The sequence below is a fragment of the Chiloscyllium plagiosum genome, chromosome 14, assembly GCF_004010195.1.
Source record: "Chiloscyllium plagiosum isolate BGI_BamShark_2017 chromosome 14, ASM401019v2, whole genome shotgun sequence".
NCBI classification, from domain to species: Eukaryota; Metazoa; Chordata; class Chondrichthyes; order Orectolobiformes; family Hemiscylliidae; genus Chiloscyllium; species Chiloscyllium plagiosum.
The window spans coordinates 51,976,862-52,001,874 of record NC_057723.1 but is presented as its reverse complement, the minus strand read 5'-3'; the positions used below and the strand labels follow the sequence as shown (position 1 = coordinate 52,001,874).

At 40.8% G+C, this 25,013-nt stretch overlaps 1 protein-coding gene across 2 annotated transcripts in view; it reads left to right on the top strand.

Annotated features, from left to right (window-relative positions):
- Nucleotides 1-25,013, top strand: part of stk10 (serine/threonine kinase 10) — a 110,888-nt gene that overhangs the window by 14,767 nt on the left and 71,108 nt on the right. For both annotated transcript variants that reach the window (XM_043703803.1, XM_043703802.1), the window contains exon 2: nt 17,015-17,179. In XM_043703803.1, the coding sequence (XP_043559738.1) occupies nt 17,015-17,179 (165 nt within the window). The remainder of the gene's footprint in view (nt 1-17,014; nt 17,180-25,013) is intronic.

Genomic DNA, 25,013 nt, shown 5'->3' with positions numbered 1-25,013 from the left:
TCCATCCCCCCCCCCCCCCCCCCCCCCCCCCCCCCCCCCCCCACCCCACCAAAACCCAAAAATGGGTCTTGTTTGTGTGGGTTTGTTTTCAAAACAGCTGACCTATTTTCTATTAACACCTATCCTTCATTTATATGTTGCCTCCGCTACTTACTCTGTTCATTCTCAACATCTGTTCCACTTTCTCCTCTTCCTAGTTTGTCAACAGTTTTGACTACCCAAAGAAGGGTCATATCTGACTTGAAACACCAAACTCTGTGTACCTCCCCAGATGTTATCAGAGCTGCAGAGTTCCTCCAGCATTTTTATTTCAGATGACAAACATCCATAGTACATTGCTTTAATGTTAGTTAGCCAGTTATTTTTGTACGTTGTTCAGAACCTGGTTTCAATAAGCTCTGATTATTTAGATGTAGAAACATCTATGGTATGAACTGTTTGGGGCAATATTTATTCAAATTATGAAGGACTTTTAATGGTTCCTGACTCTAACTCTTCTAAACAGGTGCTGCTTCATTAAAAACAAAACTTTCTAAATTTAGCTGGTTTGCTGTGAATGTGACAAGTCAATGATTCCACTATATAGAGGCCTGTTCACACTTAGATTTGAAAAGGAAATTAAAAATCAAAATTTACTGCCAAACAGTAATAAATTTTTCAAAGCAGTTTGAACTTGAGTAAGTGTTGATATGAAGCTTCTCCCAAATGGGATTTATAACAGTCCAGTGCTAATATAAAATGTAGCCTATCCATTTTCTGCCTCAATTTTTAAACCAATTTTAATAGATCTTGGCTTCTGTTGTATTACCTTGTTTAGTTGATATTTGATTGGAATGTCTGTCTTTTCGTTCATTGTAATTGGTGACAAAAAAGATAGGGCAGGAAGAATTGTGAAAAACCGAAAACATAACTAAATGCAAGCTGAAGTTTGCGTTAAATATAGTCATGATAAAAAAAGTAGCTGTTCAGCATATTAAGCTGCTAAAGTTCAAATATCTGACCGAAATGTTGATGCAGCAACTTCTGTTTTAAACTTTATTTTTGAGAAGTTGGCCTTGGTGGGTAGGCCAATGTTTATTGCTCATTTTAATTTGTCCTTACAGTGGTAAGCTGCTACCTTAAATTCAACTAAAGGGTTTGCTGGGTCACTTCAGAGGGTGGTGAGCAAGTCATTTAAATTGCTCTGGTCTGGAGTGGCATAGAGAGAGTTTTTTTTTAAAAGAAGATTCAGCAGTTTCATAATCACCATTATTTCTATAGAGAACTAGCTGTTCTCAAACTTCCACATTTATTTCATGAAACTTAACTTTGTCAGATGCAGTAGTGGGAATGAGCCAGAATTTATTGGAACTGAAGTGTTTGTTCAGAGTTCCTGGGTCAGAGAAGCACCGATGGAGGATAAAGCGAATCACATCCGAAGACTTAGTCAGATGATCGCAAATGAATTTCAGTAATCTGACCTGGTCAAAAAGGATTACAGGGCAACTTCGATTATCCAAATGACATAGGCGGGGAGTATTATGTTCGAATAATGGAATGTTTGGATAACACAGTTTACTCCAGTATCGGGACCCTGAGATCTTGTTCGGTTAATCCGAAGTTCGGATAATTGAGGTTGCCTTGTATTGCAATTGTCCAATATAGGTATGTCATCTTGAAAATGCAGCTGCATTTGTGGTTACAAATATTCTAATAGACTATCTTATTATCATCTAGTAAAATGTGCATGGCCACAGTATTTATTTGACTACACTGGTTTTAAAACCTAATCCCTCTTTCAGTTTCGAGGTCCGTGTTGTAAGGCTGCTGAATGAATTCTGTCAGGGGTGTGTTAACTTCAAATTTGATGTGTAATTGAAAAAAGGAACCGTTTGATGAAAGCCAAGCAGTCCACTTTCCACAGAGATGTTATGTGAATGTTTTTTAAACAACTGCACTGAATCTGGTGACAACTAGGCAAAAATCACAAACTCATTTGATTTGGAGCTGCATAGGCATTTTGGGGGGTTTTCACCACCTCAATTTATTTGTTTGCTGTTGCTTTAGAAACTGAAACTGTTGCGTGAACTGGATTCTATTTTAATAAGTAAGGGATAAGCTTTAACAGGGAATCTGGTTACATTCAGATAATACCACATAGATGCACAAGGCTAAGTTGGCATTTAAGGAATTGAAATTATGGGTGGAGTTGGAATTATGGGGTGGGGGGGGTGTGACATAGCTTGAACGGTACTGTAGCAATGACATTAGCAAGTAACTTTTGTGCATCAAATAAAGCAAACAAGCTTTGGTGTGGTGGTTTTCAGGGAAATGACAGCACTTTTCAAACCACAACATACTTCAGACAAAACTAGTCTGTATATACAAAAGTGGTTCAGAAAAAGCTGTCCCATTTGACTGTGAAAATTTCAATATTTGGAATTCAGAAGTATGCATGAACTAATGATTAAGAACAAAAGAAAATTATAGCACAGGTGCTTTGGGCAACCAAGCCTGCATCAATACATGACACCATTCTAAAGTAAAAGCCTTTTGCTTTATTCCTCTAATCCTTGCTTATTCGAGTATCTGTCCGGATAGTGTGAAAATGCTCTGCATTGATTCATGGGACATATGAATTTAAATAATTTGGGGACTGGAAGTATAAATGTGTGATAATGAAAACTCCCAACTGAGAAGTTGGTAAACAGGCCTGAATTAATTGGCTATTCTTTGAATTGCACTGTTGATATTAATAGAGTCAAAGTTAGAATGAGGAAAACAAATCATTATTTTAACTTCGCAATGGAATTAGTGAATCTGGCAAGATTGTAATTGTCTTCCTTGGAAGCATTAATTATTCAAGTGGGTCCCAGAATCAGGAACACATTGGAATTATTATTAAATGTTAAGTTTTAGTTGCTATCTCAATCTGGAATATCTTGGGTGGAATGAAGGGAATTTTGGCTCTGTGTAATTTCACAAACAGTTGCAGTTTGGGACAGCTGGGAGCAGCTTTGAGAAGCAGAGAGAAGTTTTCCAACCTCTGTAGAAAGTGGGGGTGCTTTTGATTTTAGAGTTACTCAGCAAGATAGCAGTGAGACTCATGCTTGAGCTGGAATCTTCACAAACATGATGCGCTTCAGAAGGGTTGTCTATCCACATTCTAATGGGAGGAACCCATGTAATCCTGTACTTTGGAGACTTAAAGTGCATCCTTGAGGGCTGTGGCATATTTAGGCTTTGTCCTAAGGAAAGTGGGGGGAAAAAACCTGTAAACAGTGCTTCCCAAATTGAGGATTGTGAAATGCAATTTTGTAGTTATGTGCTCTGAGGCAGCATTGGCTCCTGGCCATTTAAATCCTAATTTCTTCTTTGCAAACTTTGTGACTGAAACAACTTCGAGGCATGCTTCTGTAGGTATGAAGAATGTGTCCTTATATGCTGTTGGAAAATATTCAGTTTGCTCCTAACGTTTTCCATTCCACACCCTGTGCTGTTACAGGTGTCCCCGATCCCTGCTGTCCCCGATTATGCTCATACACTCAGTTCTCTCATTTGAAGAGTCACAATTTTTCAGACTTGTAATGTGGTTCCAGTAGGACAATGTTTTGGAACCACTGCTACAAAGTGTAAGGGAACCCTTGGGTGGAAATGTGAGTCGGATTAAGTTAATTGTACTCCGGTTATTTCTTGTACAGTATTAAAAATGTGACATCTTGTGCTTTAATTATTCCATTCATAACTGAGTCCAAATTAGATTTGAAAACTACTCCACTCCCTCAAAATCATAACAATACAATCACAGAAGCTTGCAACGCAGGAAGAGTATATTTGACCCATCCTACCTTGAAAGAACTGTTGTACGTTTTGTTCTATCCCTGGAATGTCTTTTTAGATTAGATTAGATTCCCTACAGTGTGGAAACAGGCCCTTTGGCCCAACAAGTCCACACTGCCCCTCTGAAGAGCAACCCACCCAGACCCATTCCCCAACATTTACTCCTAACTAATCCCCCTAACACAATGGCCAATTCACCTGACCTGCACATCTTTGGACTGTGGGAGGAAACCAGAGCACCCGGAAACCCACGCAGACACGGGGAGAATGTGCAAATTCCACACAGACAGTTGCCCAAGGTGGGAATTGAACCCGATTTCCTGGCACTGAGAGGCAGCAGTGCTAACCACTGAGGCACTGTACCTATCCAATTCTCTTTCCAAACTTATTCAAGGAGTCAGCTTCGGTCATCCTGACACACAATACTTTCCAGATGCCTTTCCCCCTCATCTCACTTCTAGATCATTTGCAGTTGACTCTCTGACCTCTGGTTATTGACCCACCTGCCAGGGGAAATATTTCTCCCAATCTGCTCTATCAAAATGTATCTGTTGTTAAACTGTCAATTTGGTTGGCTCTTAATCTTCTTGGTTCCAAGGAGTTCTGTTCTGGCTTTTCCAGCCTCTCCTCATAACTGAAGGTCCTTATCCTGTGATAGGCTTGTAGGTTTTCTCTTCACAAGACTATATTGTTCCAAAAGACTTTTTAAAAAAAAAATAATCCTGGGATAAGGGTGGTACTGGCTAGGCTAACATTTATTGCCCAGCCCTGATTATGCAGAGGAGTCAATCACACTGCTGTGGGTCTGCAGTCATGTGTGCCAGACCAGATAAGGATGGCAGATGGGTTTTTTTTTCAAATAATTGGCTCACGGTCGTCATTTGACTCTTTAATTTCAGATTTTTTTCTTTAATTTAATTCAATCTATTGTGATGAGGTTTGAACCTGGAATCCCAGAACATTACTTAGGCCTCTAGATTAACAGTCCAGTGATAATATCATTCGGCTGACACCTACATTTAAATTCTAGTACACTGAATTTTCCACAGTACTCCAACTGAGGCCTTATAAATGTCAGAAAGCTCGAGTGTGATCAATTTTTTATATTCAGTGCCTCAACATTTAAAGGATCTTAATCTGTGATATAAGTATGGTTTAAGCATTGCTATCTTTAAGGGTTTATGTCAACAAGGCACTAAAGTATTTCCAAAATGTTGTGGTTCTGTTCGCTGAGCTGGGAATTTGTGTTGCAGACATTTCGTCCCCTGTCTAGGTGACATCTATGTCACCTAGACAGGGGACGAAACGTCTGCAACACAAATTCACAGCTCGGCGAACAGAACCACAACAACGAGCACCTGAGCTACAAATCTTCTCTCAAACTGAGTTTCCAAAATCACATGATTTGTATGAAAGTGCCTTTCCACACTAGTCCTCCCAGCATGCACATGTCACAACAGGCAGACTTTTGCCTATTTTACCATCCTATTTGTTACCTGGTTGTCATAACAATCCTCATTATTAATTACCATATTGTCAAATTTTGAATGATTCGCAAAATAGGTCTCTGTCAATTACAAAACAAAAATGATGAGTAAGTGGCCCAAAACTGGTCCTTGAGATACAATAGCACATCACCTCCCAGACTTTAAACACCCATCGTGACATTCTGCTTCCTGTCACTGAACCATTTTTTAAAATTCACTTGTGGGATGTGGATATTACTGTTTGAGCCATCATTCATTGCCCATATCCACTCCGCCACTTTTCTCTCAATTCTTTGTACTTTGATGTTATTAATAAGATTCCTGTGTGACACTTTGGCTTCCAGAAGTCCAGATGATGCCAATCTTCATTTCATTGTGTTGATCAGCTGTTATCTAATCAAATAATTAAAGCAAGTTGGGCTTAAAATTGGACTTGATTTGTCTTTAGCTTTCTTTGATCCATGTTGCTCAAAGTAAACAATTTTGTCCATGATGAGCAATACCTTAGCACCACTGGTGTGAGGCTTACTGGTCTACTGTTTCCTGGTTTTCCCTCTATCTTTACATAGTGTTCTTCAGTCTGAGCACTACAGCTGCATCCGACAAAGATTGCGAGATTTATGACCAATATCTATGCTATCTTTCTTTGCATTTTTCAGCAAACTAGAATGTGTGCCATCTGGATTCAGTGATGTACCAACTCCCAGCAATGCGAATTTTTGTATTCATGTTCTCAACATAGCTGTTCTTTCTCTACATGAGATATTCTCGTATTTTAGGCTAACTTAACTTTTGGGTTGAAGTGAAAAATTGCTATTTTGAATATGTCATGGATGCTAGTTTAAATTGAAATTGTCAGTTTGGCTTGTGTACTCGTCTTTCTTAATTTCACAGAATTTCAATTTGTTTCTAAAAATGAGTGAATTGTAGAACATTGAGTGGCAGCAATGTCCTGGCTGCAGTCTGCCTACCTGCAGCCTCAGATTGGCCCAAGCATTTACTCTGAAGAGGGGTTTTATCTGCATTTATTTACTTATAAGCAAATTGATTACATCTTCTTTCCCACTAAACAAAAGCTTTGGGGTAAAACAAAGTAATCCTTCTGTTAGTTCTGCTTTAGCTTCAGTAACTTGAGGGACAAAACTCAAAGTGTTCTGGAGCCCCTTCCCATGTTCTAACAATTCTGTGAACCCACTGCATCACAGTGTATAAAAAAAAAACTAGTTGTATAATTATGTCTATAAGTTTGTTTTTCTTAATGAAAGACAAGACATTTATGCTGAGCAATAATTCTGGGACAAACACATGCAAGTCATGGTCATTTTTCACCCTGGCTGCTACTTTGTTTTCATTGCTGTTATTGGTGGAAAAATCTAGCTGTGTGTTAGTAAATTGTACAAAGTTGGATCAACAATTTCAATGCTCCAGTATTCATCAGAACATTTTGACCAAAATTAATCCAGTTGCTTTCTCTTGCCTGATAAAATGGCAATGAGCTCTTCTAATAGCTTTGGAACAAAAGATGATAGATTAGTATTCTCCACTGGCAGAGTATGTAGTTCTGTTGAACTCCAGAAAATGTTGTTACTTGTGTCGACCAGAATGGTGCACTGCCAGATTTGGTTGATCCCCATTCTAGTCAACTTTTTTTCTTGAAAGAGAAAGTTTAGGAACTTGGACATGTCCGTAATTTCTACCATCCCATCCTCCAAGTTTCCATGTTTGTAGATTCTTTTTGAATGCATCAATTCTATCACTTGAATTCTGCACAAAAAAATGTGTGTTCTCGCCTTGATTAGTTTTCTTTAACATAATACTTTCACAGAACATCTCTGCCAGGTAGTCCAATTTAACCAGGCACGTGTTACCATTGAGCAACTTGGCACGTTCACGTTCCTTACTTTTTCATTGAGATTTGACAAATAGGAAATCATTCTTTTTGGAGTGCATCATGTTATGTCTGTCATGAGCATGGAATTACATTCTGCATCCACTACCTCGAATTGTAGTAAAATACCTGGAGTTTCTCTCCCTGGATTTAATAAAGTTATTATATTGCTACAGTCTTGAGAACACCTCATGCAGACCTGATACAGTACCAAACAACACGTCCAAAAAACATGAAGCAGTGGCCATTGCCATCTGCTCATTGCTGCAGCCTCTTTAATGCCGATTCCAACTTCTGCTGAAGTTATGAAATAATCTAACAATTCAAAAATTACTGTCTGACGTTATCTTGCTATTTGCAAAACAAAACAGTGCCTTGTTCTGTCAGTACTGAACATGAACAAGTAAATGGGCTATTTTCGAAATATCCATGGATCTATCAAATAGTATAGTATTGGCATTGTTTTGTAGCCATTCAATGCACTGAAAGGCTACGCCTTTGACATTAAAGCACTGTCAGAAGAACTGTGAAACCACAGAAAATAACCAATTAGTCTACTGAGTCTATACTAATTGTCTGGATAGCAATCTAGTTCATCTCATTTCCCTGCTCTATTCCTGTAATGTTGCAATTTTATTTCTTTATGCCCATCCAGTTTCCTTTTGTATCATTCACATCCTCTACCTTGTGTTTCAAGTCCTTACCTTTCATCGTGTGTAAGTTCTTGGTCATATCCTCTGCACTGTCACTCCATATCATTTGTCCAAAATCTTCGATCTATCTCTTCCTCAGGCGTTTTTCCATGGGGGGGGGGGGAGAGATTATTTTTGTCTGCTTCATCTGAAACTGAATTGTGTAACATCGCAATCAATTCTCCCCTCGAGTTACTTTCTCCAATGAGAATAACCCCAACTTCTCCAATCTTAGTTTATGGCTAATTTCTGATGCTGTTCTAGTAAATCCTCTGTGCACCCCCCTCAAAAATCCTCACTTCATTGTAGAATACAGTACTCTAGTTGTAATTTAACCAGGATATTACAGAATTTCATATCTCCCTGCTTTTGTACTTAGTACCTTTATCTATGAAGCCCAAGATTCCAAAGCTTAACTTCAATATCTTTTGCCACCTTACCAGGCCTTTCTGTCCCTATGTGCTCTCTAACTACTTAATCTATGTTGCCCCTCTCTAGCCATTCTGCTAAAATTAATCACTTTATACTTCTCTATTAAATTCTACTTATTCAGCAGTATTTGTATTATCCTCATCAGCCTCACCTATATTTTGAAATGTTATTCTCTATTCTGAAATGGTCTTTGTCCTGATCTTTGGGTAATGCTGCTATTCACCATCCATTAGCTGAAAAGCAATGAACTGATCATCGGGCATGAGCCTCAAATTGATTCACCAGAATTTTATTTGGTACATTGTCAAGAGCTTTCTTAAAATCCATATTGTCAGCATCTATTACATTCCCTTCTTGAATCATCTTTACTACTTCCTCAAAAATACTCCATTAATTAAATGTGATCTGCCATTTATAGTCCATGCTGACTCTCATTTTCCTAAGTTCCAGTTGATTTTTGTTTTCCCCTAGGATAATTTTCTCTGAAACTTCTGACAAAGTTGTTACTAGGAATGTTCTTGCACCCTTTCTTGAATAATAATGCCAGCTTTCCTACAGTCAAATCCGTTAGCACATCCTTGGGCGGCAACGTGGCACAGTGATTAGCACTGCTGCCTCACAGCGCCAGAGACCCGGGTTCAATTCCCGCCTCAGGCGACTGTCTGTGTGGAGTTTGCACATTCTCCCCGTGTCTGCGTGGGTTTCCTCCGGGTGCTCCGGTTTCCTCCCACAGTCCAAAGAATGTGCAGGTCAGGTGAATTGACCTTGCTAAATTGCCCGTAGTGTTAGGTAAAAGGAGTAAATGTAGGGTGGGTTGCGCTTCGGCGGGTCAGTGTGGACATGTTGGGCCGAAGGGCCTGTTTCCACACTGTAATCTAATCTAATCTAAATCTAATCTAATCCTTCAAGGAAGGTTGTAAATTGAAGACCAGTCCTTGTGTAACCTGCCATTCAGACCAGCTAATTTATCCATTCAAATCAGTCAGATTTCCCAGTATCCTCCTCGGATTTTCAACTCATGAGTCATACATTCCATTTTATTTTTTATTATAATTTTCTGTACTTCCCTCTTCATCCCAGGAGCCCTGGCTTTGATTTCTCTACCTTTCCCACTTGTTGGAATCTAAAATCTATTGTTTGATTGGTCTAACCTTTTGATGCTTTTTTCCCCTAGTTGGTTAGCTTTCTCCTCTCCAAACATTTTTCTTAAAGTTTCAGTGGCAGACACCGCTGTTGACTCCATTGATCTACACCTACCTCATGAAAGAGCAGCGCTCCGAAAGCTAGTGCTTCCAAACAAACCTGCTGGACTATAACCTGGTGTTGTGATTTTTAGCTTTGTCTACCCCAGTCCAACACCGGCACCTCCACATCCTGACTTGATTGTGGTTTGTTTTTGTTTAGCACTTCTCTGTACTGCATGGTAGTTGCAGATTTCATGATGACTTCAGACTTATCAATTTCTTAATTTTTCACCCAAAAAGCACTTGCCCTTTGCATGTTTCAAGTTTGGTAACTAAATGTCCCTATAATGTAAAGGATCCAAAAGAACTATTTCAGATTATTTGTGCACTGTCTCAACGTCTAAGACAGTACAAATAAGAACTTGTTTGTTTTAATTTTTTCAGGCTAATGGTGGCTTAATTTTCCATGCCCAGGCCTTCATCTCCTCATTGTTTAGACATTATGGTGGAACTTGAAGGCAGTTCTATTCCGTCAATCAATGTCATTTTGTTGTTTTGAAGCTGATGTATTAAAAATGTATCTGTACCTGTTAATTGCATGATGATTTTTCCTGTTCTTGGAAATTATTCTTACTCCCATCGAAAGCAGTACATACAAGAGGATTTATTAAATCTTACATTTACTGTATATGCCCATCTGCTGCCCAAGAACTTCATCCTATCTTCTGTTTGAATCAGTAACAAGTACCATACTCATTACAGGCCCATTGAAAATCTTTCCTTGAGCCATTTCCTTGCCTTCAAGGCTGTTGTGTTGCATTCTGTCTGTTGATGATGACCATCCGTGTTCAACAGTCTCCTCAAGCACTTAGCGTATTAAGTTGGGCTATTCTAAAATTCCAAGTCCACATCCTCCCTTTTAGAGATGAAAAGCCTGTCTATTACAATAACAAATCACTAGTGAAAACCAGTGACTTGAATTAACAGCACTGGGAAAGGCAGAAGTGAATGGCACAAAAGAGAAGTAAATAAATGTACAGGAATAAATAGGGTTGAGTGACTTAACCGGTAAGCTAATTTGCAAAAACCTTTTTAGTAATAGTAACAGCAGCCTGCCATGTCTAAACCATCTTGCTTCTCAACTCCTTTGCATACAGTCAGCAGGATTGACTCAAAAGGCATGACGTTCAGACGAGATGTCAGAGAATATAAGCCCATGAATGTAAAGCTAAGTCTGATGTACAATGCAAATGCTAATTTCCTAAAATTAATGGTAGAAGTCATATCAGATGCGGATTAATGCTAGAAACTGGAAAATTCCTTCCTTTAGTGTACTCTTCTCCTTCAAGGCCATGTGTTGCATGCACACTCTCCGTTGATAATGGCCACCCCTAAGTTAAACAGTCTCTTCAAACAAAAGTGTGCTTTCCAAACAACACACAGAGCCGCACTGCATAGAAATGAGGAAATAATTGAAAGCCAGGCTTGTGATACTCTGGCACACTCAATGCTAGTTTAATCTGTGCATTTCACCACTTGTTTCTCACGCTCTTGTATTTTCTCGCTTGCTCGCCCTGTCTCGCGCTCTCTTCCACCCCCCCCCCCCCCCCATCCCAAGCTTGATTTAAATATTGCTATAAAAGTCAACAACGTACAAAAAAATACTACTTCAACCAGTTGCAAATAATATCCAACACAAACTCCTTTTTTCCCCAAATTGAGTTTGAGATTTCCCAATTGAGCTGGACTTATCTCTCAACTCAGCTACATGCTTGAGAAACCCTGGTGAATCTATAATGGCTATTCTGTTTTTAGTAAAATGGTCGTGAGTGAATACCATTGTCTATAATGAAAGAATTCTGCTACTTATACCCATATGGGCATCTAAGTGCAGTTTCCAGGTGGCGCTTTAAACAGAAAATGAATCCTGAGCAACATGGGCGGCACGGTGGCACAGTGGTTAGCACTGCTGCCTCACAGCGCCAGAGACCTGGGTTCAATTCCCGCCTCAGGCGACTGACTGTGTGGAGTTTGCACGTTCTCCCCGTGTCTGCGTGGGTTTCTCCGGGTGCTCCGGTTTCCTCCCACAGTCACAAAGATGTGCAGGTCAGGTGAATTGGCCATACTAAATTGCCCATAGTGTTAGGTAAGGGGTAGATGTAGGGGTATGGGTGGGTTTCGCTTCGGCGGGTCGGTGTGGACTTGTTGGGCCGAAGGGCCTGTTTCCACACTGTAACGTAATCTAATCTAATCTAATCTTAAAAAAAAAAGTGTTCTGAACAGGCTAATCTTGGTGCGCTCAAGCACATTTTCAAACAAAAAGATATTTAATGAGATAAATATCTGGAGTAAAGATATTGCTGATATTATGTTTCTAATTGTACTATTAAATTTGCTTTCAGTGGTGCAAAAGACAAAACTAAGTTGCATCCTCTACAAAGTAATAAAGGATTAATTGTGTGGCTGATCAATCTAGCTGACTCCTCTGTTCTGCTCCTTCCTATAGCAACTTTCAAAGTCTGAGTTCTGTTGACTTTGCACTTAAAAAAAAAAAAATGAGTGCATGAGCTGATCAAAGACAATCTGCTGTATAGATCATGTCTTCCTAGCATTGGAAAATCTATTGACCCATTACATATTTATTACATGCCTATGTAATAGGTAAACGGGATATAACCTAAGACTTGTCACCTTAAAGTCCAAGTCATCGGAAATATGGTACAGTCCATCTTCCGCAGTTACACCGGCACAACCCCCCACCTGTTCCTCCATGATATCGATGATTGTAACGGCACTGCCTTGTGCTCCCACAAGGAGGTTGAACAGTTCATCAACTTTGCCAACATCTTCCACCCTGACCTCAAATTCACTGGCGCCATCTCAGAAACCTCCCTCTCCTTCCTGGACCTCTCCATCCTGCACCTCTCCATCACTGTCTCTGGCAACCGATTAACCACAGACTTATGCTACAATCCCACTGACTCCCACAGCTACCCAGACTGCACTGCCTCCCACTTTTTGTGTAAAAACTCCATCCCTTATTCCCAATTCCTCCACCTCCGCCACATCTGTTCCCAGGATGACTTATTACACCTCAAAGTCCCAGATGGCCGCCTCCTTCCACGATTGCAATTTCCCTTCCTTCCAGCGCATCTCCTCTACTTCACGCACCACCGCCCTTGAATCTCACCCCTCCCTACGCAACAAGGACAGAACTCTTCAGTCTTCACCTTCCACCCCACCAACCTCCGCATCCAGCGCATGATCCTCTGCCACCTCCAAATGGACCCCATCACCAGAGATATATTTCCCTCCCCATCCCTATCAGTGTTCCGAAAATACCATTCCCTCTGTGACTCCCTCATCAGGTCCGCACCCCTCACCATCCTACAACCCGCTCCCAGGAGAAAGTGAGGACTGCAGATGCTGGAGTACCAGAGTTGAAAAATGTGCTGGAAAAACACAGCAGGCCAGGCAGCATCAGGAAGAAGGGCTTATGCCCGAAATGTCGATTCTCCTGCTCCTCGGATGCTGCCTGGCCTGCTGTGTTTCTCACTACAACCCACCTCCATCCAAGGCCCCAAGGGATCCTTCCACAATCGTCAAATATTTACCTGTACCTCTACCAATGTCATCTACTGCATTCGTTGCACCCGGTGTGGCCCTCTCTACATTGGGGAGACCAGATGCCTTCTTGCGGATCATCTCAGAGAACATCTCTGGGACACCCTCACCCACCAAGCCTACCGCCCCATGGCTGAACACTTTAACTCCCCCCCCACACTCGGTCAAGAACATGCAGGTCCTGGGCCACCTCGACCACCAGAGGTGTGCCTCATATTCCGTCTTGGGACCTTGCAACCTCACCGGATAAATGTGGATTTCAACAGCTTCCTCGTTTCCCGTACCCCACACATTATCCTAGTCCCAAGCCTCCATCTCAGCACCACCGTCCCGATCAGTCCATCGCTCCCCTCTCTGACTTATCACCTTCTCCCTCACCTTCATCCACCTATCGCTTTCCCAGCTACCTCCCCCTCCCTCTATCCCCACCCCATCCCATTTATCTCTCAGTCCCGGCCCACAAGCCTCATTTCTGATGAAGGGCTTATGCCCAAAATGTTGTTTCTCCTGCTCCTCAGATGCTGCCTGACCTGCTGTGCTTCTTCAGCACTACACTCATGACTCTAAGCTCCAGCATCTGCAGTCCTCACTATCTCCTGCTTTTAATGAGAGTCCAGTACTTGCAAATCTCTACAAATGCTGGTAATTCATTCGAACAGAGAAGTCCTGTAAAGGAGCAAGTTTTCCATTATATGGTAAAGGTTTTAATTTTGTAGTCATAAGATAATTCTTTAATGAAGCATTTTCAAAAAGTAAACTGAGCTTGTTCACATGATCGGAGTTATTCTGTTAACAGCTTTGATTGTTGGACTTGTAATTTAATACTTGCTAATAATTGCAGCTTTACTTCAAGCAGCTGTCTCAGTAAGGAGCTTGCATGTTTATAACTTTTATATCGTTAAAACGTCCAAAAGCTGCTTACAGGCAACAAATTCACTGCCTTTGTTATGTGTGCAAATATGTTAGTCAATTTACAGTAAAGACCAACAATGATTCATTTGTTGACATTGTGGTATTTGAAAGAAGAGTAAGACAGTGTAGGGAGTTGGTATGGTCAGTTAACAGCACCTTGGTTTAATATTTCACAAAAGGCTGCACTTCTGACAATACAGTATTGTTATAGTACTGCCTTGAAATGTTAACTTTTGGTTTCATTTATTAAATGAATCATATCCATTGCTTTAGAGCTGGTGGAAGGGTAGGGTTGAGACAAATGGGATCAAACACTGAGCTACTGAAACACTAGAGAAGGTATCTAAATGCATTAAATTGGTAAATGGGCATTAGTATCTTCATACAGTTAACTCTCTTTACACAGTTGTTTTTAGGTCTCAATTTTTGGCTTTAGTTTCTGACCAGTGGATGTTCTTCAGCTGGGACAGGTCTGCAATGGTGATTGCAAACTGAGGTTGCTGACTTTTGCGCTTTAGCTATACTCTGTGCCTTCTGGTGAGCTAAAGCAAATTGCAGTCTGTCCATCTGATCATGAACCAAAGATTGCCACTACCTGTGGTTGCTGACCGAGATCGTAGAATAGAATATAAAGCAATTTACTATTAAAGTAAATGAGACAACGACACACCTCTTTGCTTTTCAGGAAATTGTAATACTGCAGAAAAGGAGGCCATTTGTCCCATTTTTGCCTCTGAGCTCCCAATTAATCATGCATGTCCCCTTCCGTTGTTCAGAAATGTTTAATTTTCAAATAGTCATCCATTCCACTTGGACAGTTGTTATTGAATCTGATTACAATACATCATCCAGGCACGATCTTTCGGATCAAATCTAGTCACATTTTAAAAATATATTTCTATCTCTTTGGTTCTCTTGCTGAATGGTAAGCAAGTTTTTCTTTTACATTTTGAGGCAGGAAGCTTGAGCTGAGAAGTATGCTGACTCAAAGATGTTTCTATAAAATTGAACTCTGAATATCCTCACTCTGGCGAGGAAAGCAGGATTGAGTTGGGCTGGTGAGTCCGTTTCCATTGTCTGGAGTTTTGGCTCAGTTGTGCTAAAGGCTTCTAGGACTCTCTAACCCTCACCCACAATCCATGCTGCTTGCATCCTTCATGATCGTGCTGTATACAATATGGAATCAATGAGTCATATGATAGTGGGGAAAAATAAAGAGAATTAAAAGGTGTTTGGCATTTATTGAGGGGAGAAAATAGTGTAGCTGTAATCCAAAATCCTAGGCTAATGCTGTGGAAACAGTGACTTGAATTCCATCATGACTGGTGAAAATTGAATTCCATAATAAAAAATTTGGAAATAAAACGCTAGTTTAATGGTGATTGTGTAGCCACTGTCTATTGTCGTTGAAACCTGTCTGATTCAATAATGATCTTTATGGAAGGAAATCTACTGTCCTCACCTGATCTGGCCTACATGTGACTCCAGATCAATGTAGTTGACTCAACCTGCCCTTTAGGTAATTAGGGATGGGTAATAAATTCTGGCACAGCCAACAAAGTCTGCCCCGAAACAAATTTTCTTCTATACTTTATTGAAGTTCTTCACAGTTTTAAGTATTAAATCTTCCTCCTAACCATATCTGCTTTAAGGGATGCTAGCCTCATATTTTTCCGATCTATTTTCCATTTTGTTTCCAATGCTGTACTTGTAAAGGGTGCAGGTGATAAATACAAGACCTTGTGACAGTCAGTTGGTAAAATATTACAGCTGAGGCTGAACCAGTTTTTCATGAAGTTTTTGCAAATTGGTTAGCAAATTTCAGTAAAGACAGACAAGCAGTTTCATGTGACACTGAGGTTGCTGGCTGTGATCTGCTTCCCTAGCAGTTTTGCAAAAATGGCATCTTGCTGCCTGGCTCCCAATTCAAATGCATTGAATGATATGAATCCTTTGATCTTGGTGAGTTGGAATCCTCGAATCCCTGCAGTGCAGAAATAGGCTGGTCAGCCCATCAAGTCTGCACCAATCCTCTGAAGAGCATGCCATCCAAGCCCAGCCCCCTACCCTATCCCTGTAACACAGCATTTCCCATGGCTAATCCATGGACAGGGCAATTTAACATGAAAATCCGTATAACCTGCACATCTTTGGACAGTGGGAAGAAACTGGAGCACCCAGCAGAAACCCTGCAGATACAAAGAAGTTGCAAACTCCACACAGACTGTCACCAAAGGCTGGAATCAAACCTGGGTCCCTGGTGCTGAGAGGCAGCAGTGCTTAATCTAGTTCATGTAATAATGAACTAGATTTGTTGCAAAGTTAGGATTTATGCTTTTCAGTCATAAGATGCTTTTTTTAATGGAACATTATCTTATTTACAGTCAAACAATCTCGCTGCCATTGAAATGGAACTATTGCACTTGTGGAATCTAATTTCTTTGGTTTTAAATTGCAAATTTTTACAATTTTTTTTGTCTCTCTTTCAATCCAATTTATCTTTCCCTTGCTTTTGGCTCTGGGCCTTTCAGTACCTGATTTGGCATTGTGTTCACTTCTCTAACTGGCGCTTCCTATTGCAGGCAGTGTGTTATTCATTAATGATCCTTAAAGGTGGTTAGGGTCACACATGTTCCTTGCATTATTCATCCAAGACCCAAATGGTGCCGCACTGTTTTGAACTGTAACTAACTCGTAGCAACGTCAAGTGCAGAATGTCAAAGTGTGTTGTCAAGGTGGGTGTTCTTTGTTCACCAGCTACAACAAATTTTGGCCTAATTTTTTTTTCCCACACATTACCATTGTTGCTTTGGAAACTGTGCAATAAAATTGCAGGCATACAGTGTCACTATGTATTTGTTAAAATCTTATACGGATTCAACTTAGCAATGTGAACTGGTGTTGAGTGAATTTTGTATTTATCATCTTTCATTACATAGTTACCGTGGATGAAAATAAGTTTTATTTCTCTTCCAGGCCATAAACAAAGAGACTGGAGAGTTGGCGGCTGCAAAGGTTATTGAGGTGAAGAGTGAAGAAGAGCTTGAAGATTACATGGTAGAAATCGAGATTCTGGCCTCATGCAACCATATTTACATTGTTAAACAGTTGGATGCCTTCTTTTATGAGAATAAGTTATGGGTAAGATGTAGAATTCTTTTTTTTCTGAAGAAGTTATTATTTATTGTGGCATAGATGGAGATCATGCTGTCAGTCCCTGATAATATGCTGATGAAGGCTGCAGAAATATGTGTTATCTTAAATTGTTCATATTTTATCTTCCTGAATTATTTTCCACAGAAATGTGGTCATGTTTTGAGTAAATTATTGGATTTTTATCAATTGAACATGGTACAGCAGAACACTGGTGATTTTTGAGCTACCTGAACTAGTACCTAATTAAAACTGAACAAATAGTTCACTAGTTGTTCAAGCTTTTCCATTGCTCCACACACCCATTTCAACATCCATATCTCATTAATATCTAGTAGGTGGTTCTCTTTCCTCAATGTTATATTGTGCAGATACTTGGATGTTATCACCAGATTTTTCTACATCTTGTAGTTTCTTTTCAGTTTCACCAAACTTTCCTATCACATAACACTCCACAGCACTTATTCCAATTACTGCAGCCAGTGTTTATCCTAGTTTTGCTTGAGACGTTGATGGTGAATGCTTTCTGGAACTGCTGCAGTTCATGAGGTGTAGATACCTTGTTAGGAAAGGAGCTCAAGAATGTTAACTTGATAATAAAGAAATATCAAATGTGGATATTTCTCTCCTGACTTGGAACAAATAGGAAGTTAAGGTCCTTTGTGTAAGTTGCCCTTGTCTGTTCTATGTGGGAAAGATGGTTTTTTGAAAGGAGCTTGTGGAGACAAATTAATTGAGCGCAGCTTGTAGATCGTACCTGCTGTTAGGATTTTGCATAATGAAGGGTGCAAATGTTTAAGCTGGTAGAAGGCGTACCAATCAAATGTTTCAGTGTTAGAGCTAGTATTTATCCCTGGATCAATATTTTGAATAAATTGCTTGTTGGTGGGAGATTTCTGTGTGTAAATGACCTGTTTTCTCTGTTAGAATCATGACTACTTTCAATAGTACTTTAACCGTAGGAAAGCACTTGGGTTGCCCGATGGTTGTGAAAAACATTCTTTTCTCTGTCTGAGTTGTGCTCTCAAATCCTATACAAGTTATATTATAAAGTTTACAGTTTTAAAGTGCACATACATGTGTATGCCCTTTACACTGGATTTTTTAAATTGTTGTATCATGGATATCCCACTGCAAATCAATTCTCAACATGGACTATGCAGGCACGAACGTGGAAGAAATGCACTTTCAAGCATATCAGAGTTTTTCAAATTAATGACAAAATGTACAGACCAAAAGGCAGACATATAAAATGAATACTTAAAAATCTGATTTGTGTTTTCCAAAATTAATTTCATGCTTTTGATGATTCAAACCAAGTCCAAGACCGATGTTTTCCTTGTTGATAGTGGTAAATATTTATGACAGCTGAATAAAGGCAACTCGGTTCCATACCTTATTCCATGACCATGAGCAAAGAAAAGTGGCAAATTTGAAATTCGTAACAGAGAATGTAGTAACGAACTTTAGTTTTGTGAGCAATAAATATTATGTAAATCATCTTGGTGGATGAAATGACTAAATAGGATATCTGAGGTTTGAGTCATGCTGATGACTCTGGTCACTCAGGCTGAATTAGACCGTTTACATTCTGTGACTTTGACCTGAGCTTCTAACCTTAATCCAACACCCCTGCTCCGTCACTATGGTGCCTGCTTCCATATGTCCATAATTCTATTCTTCCCTTACCCCTGTCTTGGCTCAGTTGGACACGCTCATGAAGTCCATTGTTTTCTCTAGGAATGACTTTCTAATGTTCTTCTTGCTATCAGTCCACTGTCGGTCCTGCAAAACTTGTAGGCACTCAAAACTCCTGTAAATTATCTCACATTGAGCCCTGTTCATGCATCAGCCCTTTGCTAAGCTACATTCAACACCACTACAGTGATGTTTGATTTTAAAAGAATCAACTTGTTTTAAATTTCTTCTGTGGCCCCAGCTCTCTCAAAACATCGCTAATGTAAGACCGTACTAAAACCATTGCAATATCTGAACCCACCCCCAATACTGATCTGTTGTGAATCCTGATTTTAAATATTTGACCTTACTACCATGTATTTAGCTGCACCAACCAGTGCTTTCCAAATCTTGTATTGTGATTCCTTTGAGAGCATTATTAATGTTTCTGTGGATGGATTTGGGCCATTCTTCTGTAAGAACACTTTCTAATACAGTAAAACATTCCAAGACCATTCAGAGGAGCTATATCAGACAAAATCTGATGCAGACTGCATAAAAAGACATTGAAATAGGTGACGACTATCTTGCTACATTGTATTGCTTTAAAGAGAGTGTGCAAGGTAGAGAGAGTTAGAGAAGATTCCAGAGCATGGAGGCTAAACAGCTAAAAGTACAGTTATCAGAGATTGAAAGGGAGTAGCGAACAGTGAATAGAAAATGAAAGTATACAATTCTTCTTGGCAGAAATCCCTCCACCACTGATGCTCAGTAGCAGCAGGGTGTACTATCTACAAGATGCACTACAGAAATTCACCAAGGATCCTCAGACACTTTCCAAACAGATGACTGCTTCCATCTAACAGGACAAGGGCAGTAGATACATGGGACCGTCACCACCTCCAAGTCACTTACTATCCTGACTTAAATATGTCTCCATTGCTTCACGGTTAGTTGGTGAAAATCCTGGAATCCCTCCCTAAAGACATTGTGGATCAACTCACAGCAAGTGGATTGCAGCAGTTCAAGAAAACAGCTCACCACTTCCTTCTCAAGGGCATCTAGGAATGGGCAATTGATATTGGCCAGCCAGTGACGTCGGATCCCACAAATGAATAAAAAATAGTAGTTAGTGACATGTTGCCTATAACAGAGTCACCGAGATGTACAGCACGGAAACAGACCCTTCAGTCCAACTCGTCCTTGCCGACCAGATATCCCAAATAAATCTCTAGTCCCATCTGTTAGCATTGGGCAATATATTGCCCCATGACCTCCACTTGAAGAACTGGACTTGTCAGATAAATATTGTAATTACACCAGATCAGAGGTTAGGAATCTTCTGAGTAAGTCACCTTCTGACTTCCCAAAGCCTAACCACCATCTACAAGGTAGAAGTCAAGAGTACTGGATGACAGCATCAAATAGAATTAAGGAGAATCCAAAGAGCTTTTACAAATATAAAGGACAAAAGGGTAACTAGGGAGAGAATAGGGCCCCTCAAAGGTCAGCAAGGCGGCCTTTGTGTGGAGCTGCAGAAAATGGGGGAGATACTAAATGAGTATTTTGCATCAGTATTTACTGTGGAAAAGGATATGGGCTGGTGGGATATAGATGGTGACATCTTGCAAAATGTCCATATTACAGAGGAGGAAGTGCTGGATGTCTTGAAATGGGTAAAGGTGGCTAAATCCCCAGGACCTGATCAGGTGACCTGATCAGGTAACCTGAGAACTCTGGGAAGCTAGAGAAGCGATTGCTGGCCTCTTGCTGAGATATTTGTATCAAGTGAGGTGCCAGAAGACTGGAGGTTGGCTAACGTGGTGCCAATGTTTAAGAAAGGTGGTAAGGACAAGCCAGGGAACTATAGACCAGAGAGCCTGACGTTGGTAGGCAAGTTGTTGGAGGGAATCCTGGGGGACAGGATGTACATGTATTTGAAAAGGCAAGGACCGATGAGGGATAGTCAACATGACTTTGTGCATGGGAAATCATTTCTTGATTTTGAAAAAGAAATAGAGGATTGATGAGGGCAGAGTGGTGGATGTGATCTATATGGACATCAGTAAGACGTGCGACAGCATTCCCCATGGGAGACTGATTCGCAAGGTTAGTTCTCTCGGAATACAGGGAGAACTAGCTATTTGGATACAGAACTGACTCAAAGGTAGAAGATAGAGGGTGGTGGTGGAGGGTTGTTTTTCAGACTGGAGGCCTGTGACCAGTGGAGTGCCACAAGGATCGGTGCTGGGCCCTCTACTTTTTGTCTTTTACATAAATGATTTGGATGTGAACATAGGAGGTATAATTAGTAGGTTTGCAGATGACACCAAAATTGGATGTGTAGTGGATAGCAAAGAAGGTTACCTCTGATTACAACGGGATCTTGATCAGATAGGTCAATGGGCTGAGAAGTGGCAGATGGAGGTTAATTCAGATAACTGTGAGGTGCTACATTTTGGGAAAGCAAATCTTAGCAGGACTTATACACTTAATGATAAGGTCCTAGGGAGTGTTGCTGAACAAAGAGAGCTTGAAGTGCAGGTTCATAGCTCCTTGAAAATGGAGTCGCAGGTTGAAAGGATAGTGAAGATGGCATCTGGTATGCTTTCCTTTATTGGTCAGAGTATTGAGTAGAGGAGTTGGGAGGTCATGTTGCGGCTGTACAGGACATTGGTTAGGCCACTGTTGGAACATTGCTTGCAGTTCTGGTCTCCTTCCTATCGGAAAGATGTTGTGAAACTTGAAAGGGTTCAGAAAAAATTTACAAGGATGTTGCCAGGATTGGAGGATTTGAGCTTTGAGGAGAGGCTGAACAGGCTGGGGCTGTTTTCCCTGGAGCGTCGGAGGCTGAGGGGTGACCTTTTATAGTGGTTTACAAAATTGAGGGGCATGGATACGATAAATAGGCAACGTCTTTTCCCTGGGACTGTGGAGTCCAGAACTTAGAGGGCATATGTTTAGGGTGAGAGGGGAAAGCTATACAGTCATAGAAATGTACAGCATGGAAACAGACCCTTCAGTCCAACCCGTCCATGCCGACCAGATATCCCAACCCAATCTAATCCCACCTGCCAGCACCTGGTCCATATCCCTCCAAACCCTTCCTATTCATATGTCCATCCAGGTGCCTTTTACATGTTGTAATTATACCAGCCTCCACCACTTCCTCTGGCAGCTCATTCCATACACTCACCACCCTTTTGAGTGAAAAGGTTGCCCCTTAGGTCCCTTTTAAATCTTTCCCCTCGCCTTAAACCTACACCCCCAATTATGGGCTCCCTCACCTCTGGGAAAAGACCTTATCTATTCACCCTATCCATGTCCCTCATAACCTTATAAACCTCTGGAAGGTCACCTCTCAGCCTCTGATGCTCCAGGGAAAACAGTCCCAGCCTATTACCCTCCCCCTCTAGCTCAAATCCTCCAACCGTGGCAACTTCCTTGTAAATCTTTTCTAAACCCTCAAGTTTCACAACATTCTTCTGATTGGAGGGAGACCAGATCGGTACATAATATTCCAAAAATGGCCTAACCCATGTACTGTACAGTTGCAGTGTGGCCCCTCAACTCTGATAGTCAATGCTCTGACCAATAAAGGCAAGCATACCAAGCACTGCCTTCACAGTCTCATCTACCTGAGACTTCTTTTTCAAGGAACTATGAATCCACAGTCCAAGGTCTCCGTTCAGCATAACTCCCCAGGGCGTTACCATTAAGTGTGTAAGTGTTGCCCTGATTTTCCTTTCCAAAGTGCAGTCTCTCACATTTATCTAAATTTATCTCCATCTGTCACTCCTCGACCCATTGGCCCATCTAATCAAGATCCCGTTGTTCTGAGGTAGCCTCCATCGCTGTTCACTAACTCTCCAATTTTGGTGTCATCTGCAGATTTACTAATGTTAAGTTCTTTTTTCCTTGGGCTTCTTACACTCTTGATGCAACTGCAATACGCCAACTTCTGTGAACAACCAAAATGTTGTTAAGCATGGTAAAGTACAAACTTTCTGGAGGAGCTTTTAACACACACCTCACAGGGTTTGAAGAGTCATGTCAGAGCTCTCCCTGAACAAAGGAAGCATTCCTTCCTTACACACAATCTTTTTATATCAGAGTCAGTAATGCCCACAAGATAACCCCCAGCCATCCCCCACTGTCACATGCCACTCAAGACACAATGCAGTGACCTGACCATCTCCAGAAACAATATAATGTAAATCATCCCTTAATGGTAAAATCTGTTACAAATAGTTCTTTTTACCTACAGGGAGTAGTCAAATTCCAACTGTAATGTTCTTTTTGATTTCTGAGTAGGGGATGAAAATGTAAGTAGCAGATGATGATGTGAATGGTTTTTGAACAATGAGGAAATGGCCATGCAAGTTGCTTTGAATGCCAAGAGACGGGAATCTAACTTCCTTACAATCTACCTGAGAGTCAGAGACATCCCACCACATCCAATTTCCTGGAGGTCAGCAGAGCAAATTAACTTGTTTTAAAATATCCCACTCTCCTGTTCAGGAGAGAGAGCGAAAACCTGCACAGTTACCGCCTTTGCTGTTTGAATTTTTGTATCGCTGGACATCGGAGTGCATCTGGGAAAATTAACAAACAGTGAATTTCACAACTAATCTTGGAGGAACTGTTGGGCAAAGTTCAAAGCACAGAATCAGATAAGTTAATTGTTTTAAGTCTGTCCAAGAGAGGTTGCATTAGTGGGTACAGTGGATTCTTTCTTGATTACATGTTTTTGGAGATAAGCCTCTTGATTAAACTTAAAATATAAGCCATAGCTATTAATTTAACCTGGGGCAGTGTTTGTAGAGGAATAAGACTGTTATTTTCTGGGTCTGTAGATTGTGAATGAGCAAAAATGGCCTTTGCAGTGCTATGTACTTCTTGTCAGATGTGGGAGTTTAAAGAGAGTTTAAGGGTTACTGTGGATTATATCTGCCATAAATGCTGTTGGATGCAAATCTTATCGAGTGGATCGGTTGGAGAGACAAATAGAAGCGATGAGGAATTTGCAGCAGTTATAGAAAGGGGAGAAAGTCTCAGATACAGTCACATAGATGGGTTAACTCCAGGAAGGGTAAGAGAGGTAGGCAGCTAGAGCAGGAGTCTTTTGTGGATATACCCATTTCAAACAGGTATGCTGCTTTGGAAAATGTAGGGGGTGATGGATTCTCAGGGGAACGTAGCACAAACAGCCAAGTTTCTGGTATTGAGACTGGCTCTAATGCAACGAGGGGTACGTCGGCTTCCAAGAGATCAATTATGTTCAGGGATTCTGTAGTCTGAGGTACAGACAGACATTTCTGTGGCCAGCAGAATGATGTGTTGTTTCCCTGGTGCCAGGATCAAGGATGTCTCTGAGAGGGTGCAGAATGCTCTCACGGGGGAGAGGGGCCAGCAAGAGGTCATTGTCCACATTGGAACCAACGACATTGGAAGGGAAAAGGGAGAGACTCTGAAGGGAGATTACAGAGAGTTAGGCAGAAATTTAAAAAGGAGGTCCTCAAGGGTAGTAATATCTGGATTACTGCCAGTTCTATGAGCTAGTGAGGGCAGGTATAGGAGGATAGAGCAGATGAATGCATGGCTGAGGAGCTGGTGTATGGAAGAAGGATTCACATTTTTGGATCATTAGAATCTCTTTTGGGGTAGAAGTGACCTGTACAAGAAGGACGGATTGCACCAAAATTGGAAGGGGACTAATACAATGGCAGGGAAATTTGCTAGACCAGCTTAGGATTTAAACTAGTAAGGTGGAGGGGTGAGACCCAGGGAGATGGTAAGGAAAGAGATCGATTTGAGACTAGTACAGCTGAGAACAGAAGTGAGTCAAACAGTCAGGGCAGGCAGGGACAAGGTAGGACTAATAAATTAAACTGCATTTATTTCAATGCAAGGGGTCTAACAGGGAAGGCAGATGAACTCTGCATGGTTAGGAACATGGGACTAGGATATCATAGCAATTATGGAAACATGGCTCAGCTGAATGTTCCAGGATATAAATGCTACAGGAAGGATAGAAAGGGAGGCAAAAGAGGAGGGGGAGTGTCATTTTTGATAAGGGATAGCATTACAGCTATGCTAAGGGAGGATATTCCCAGAAATGCATCCAGGGAAGTTATTTGGGTGT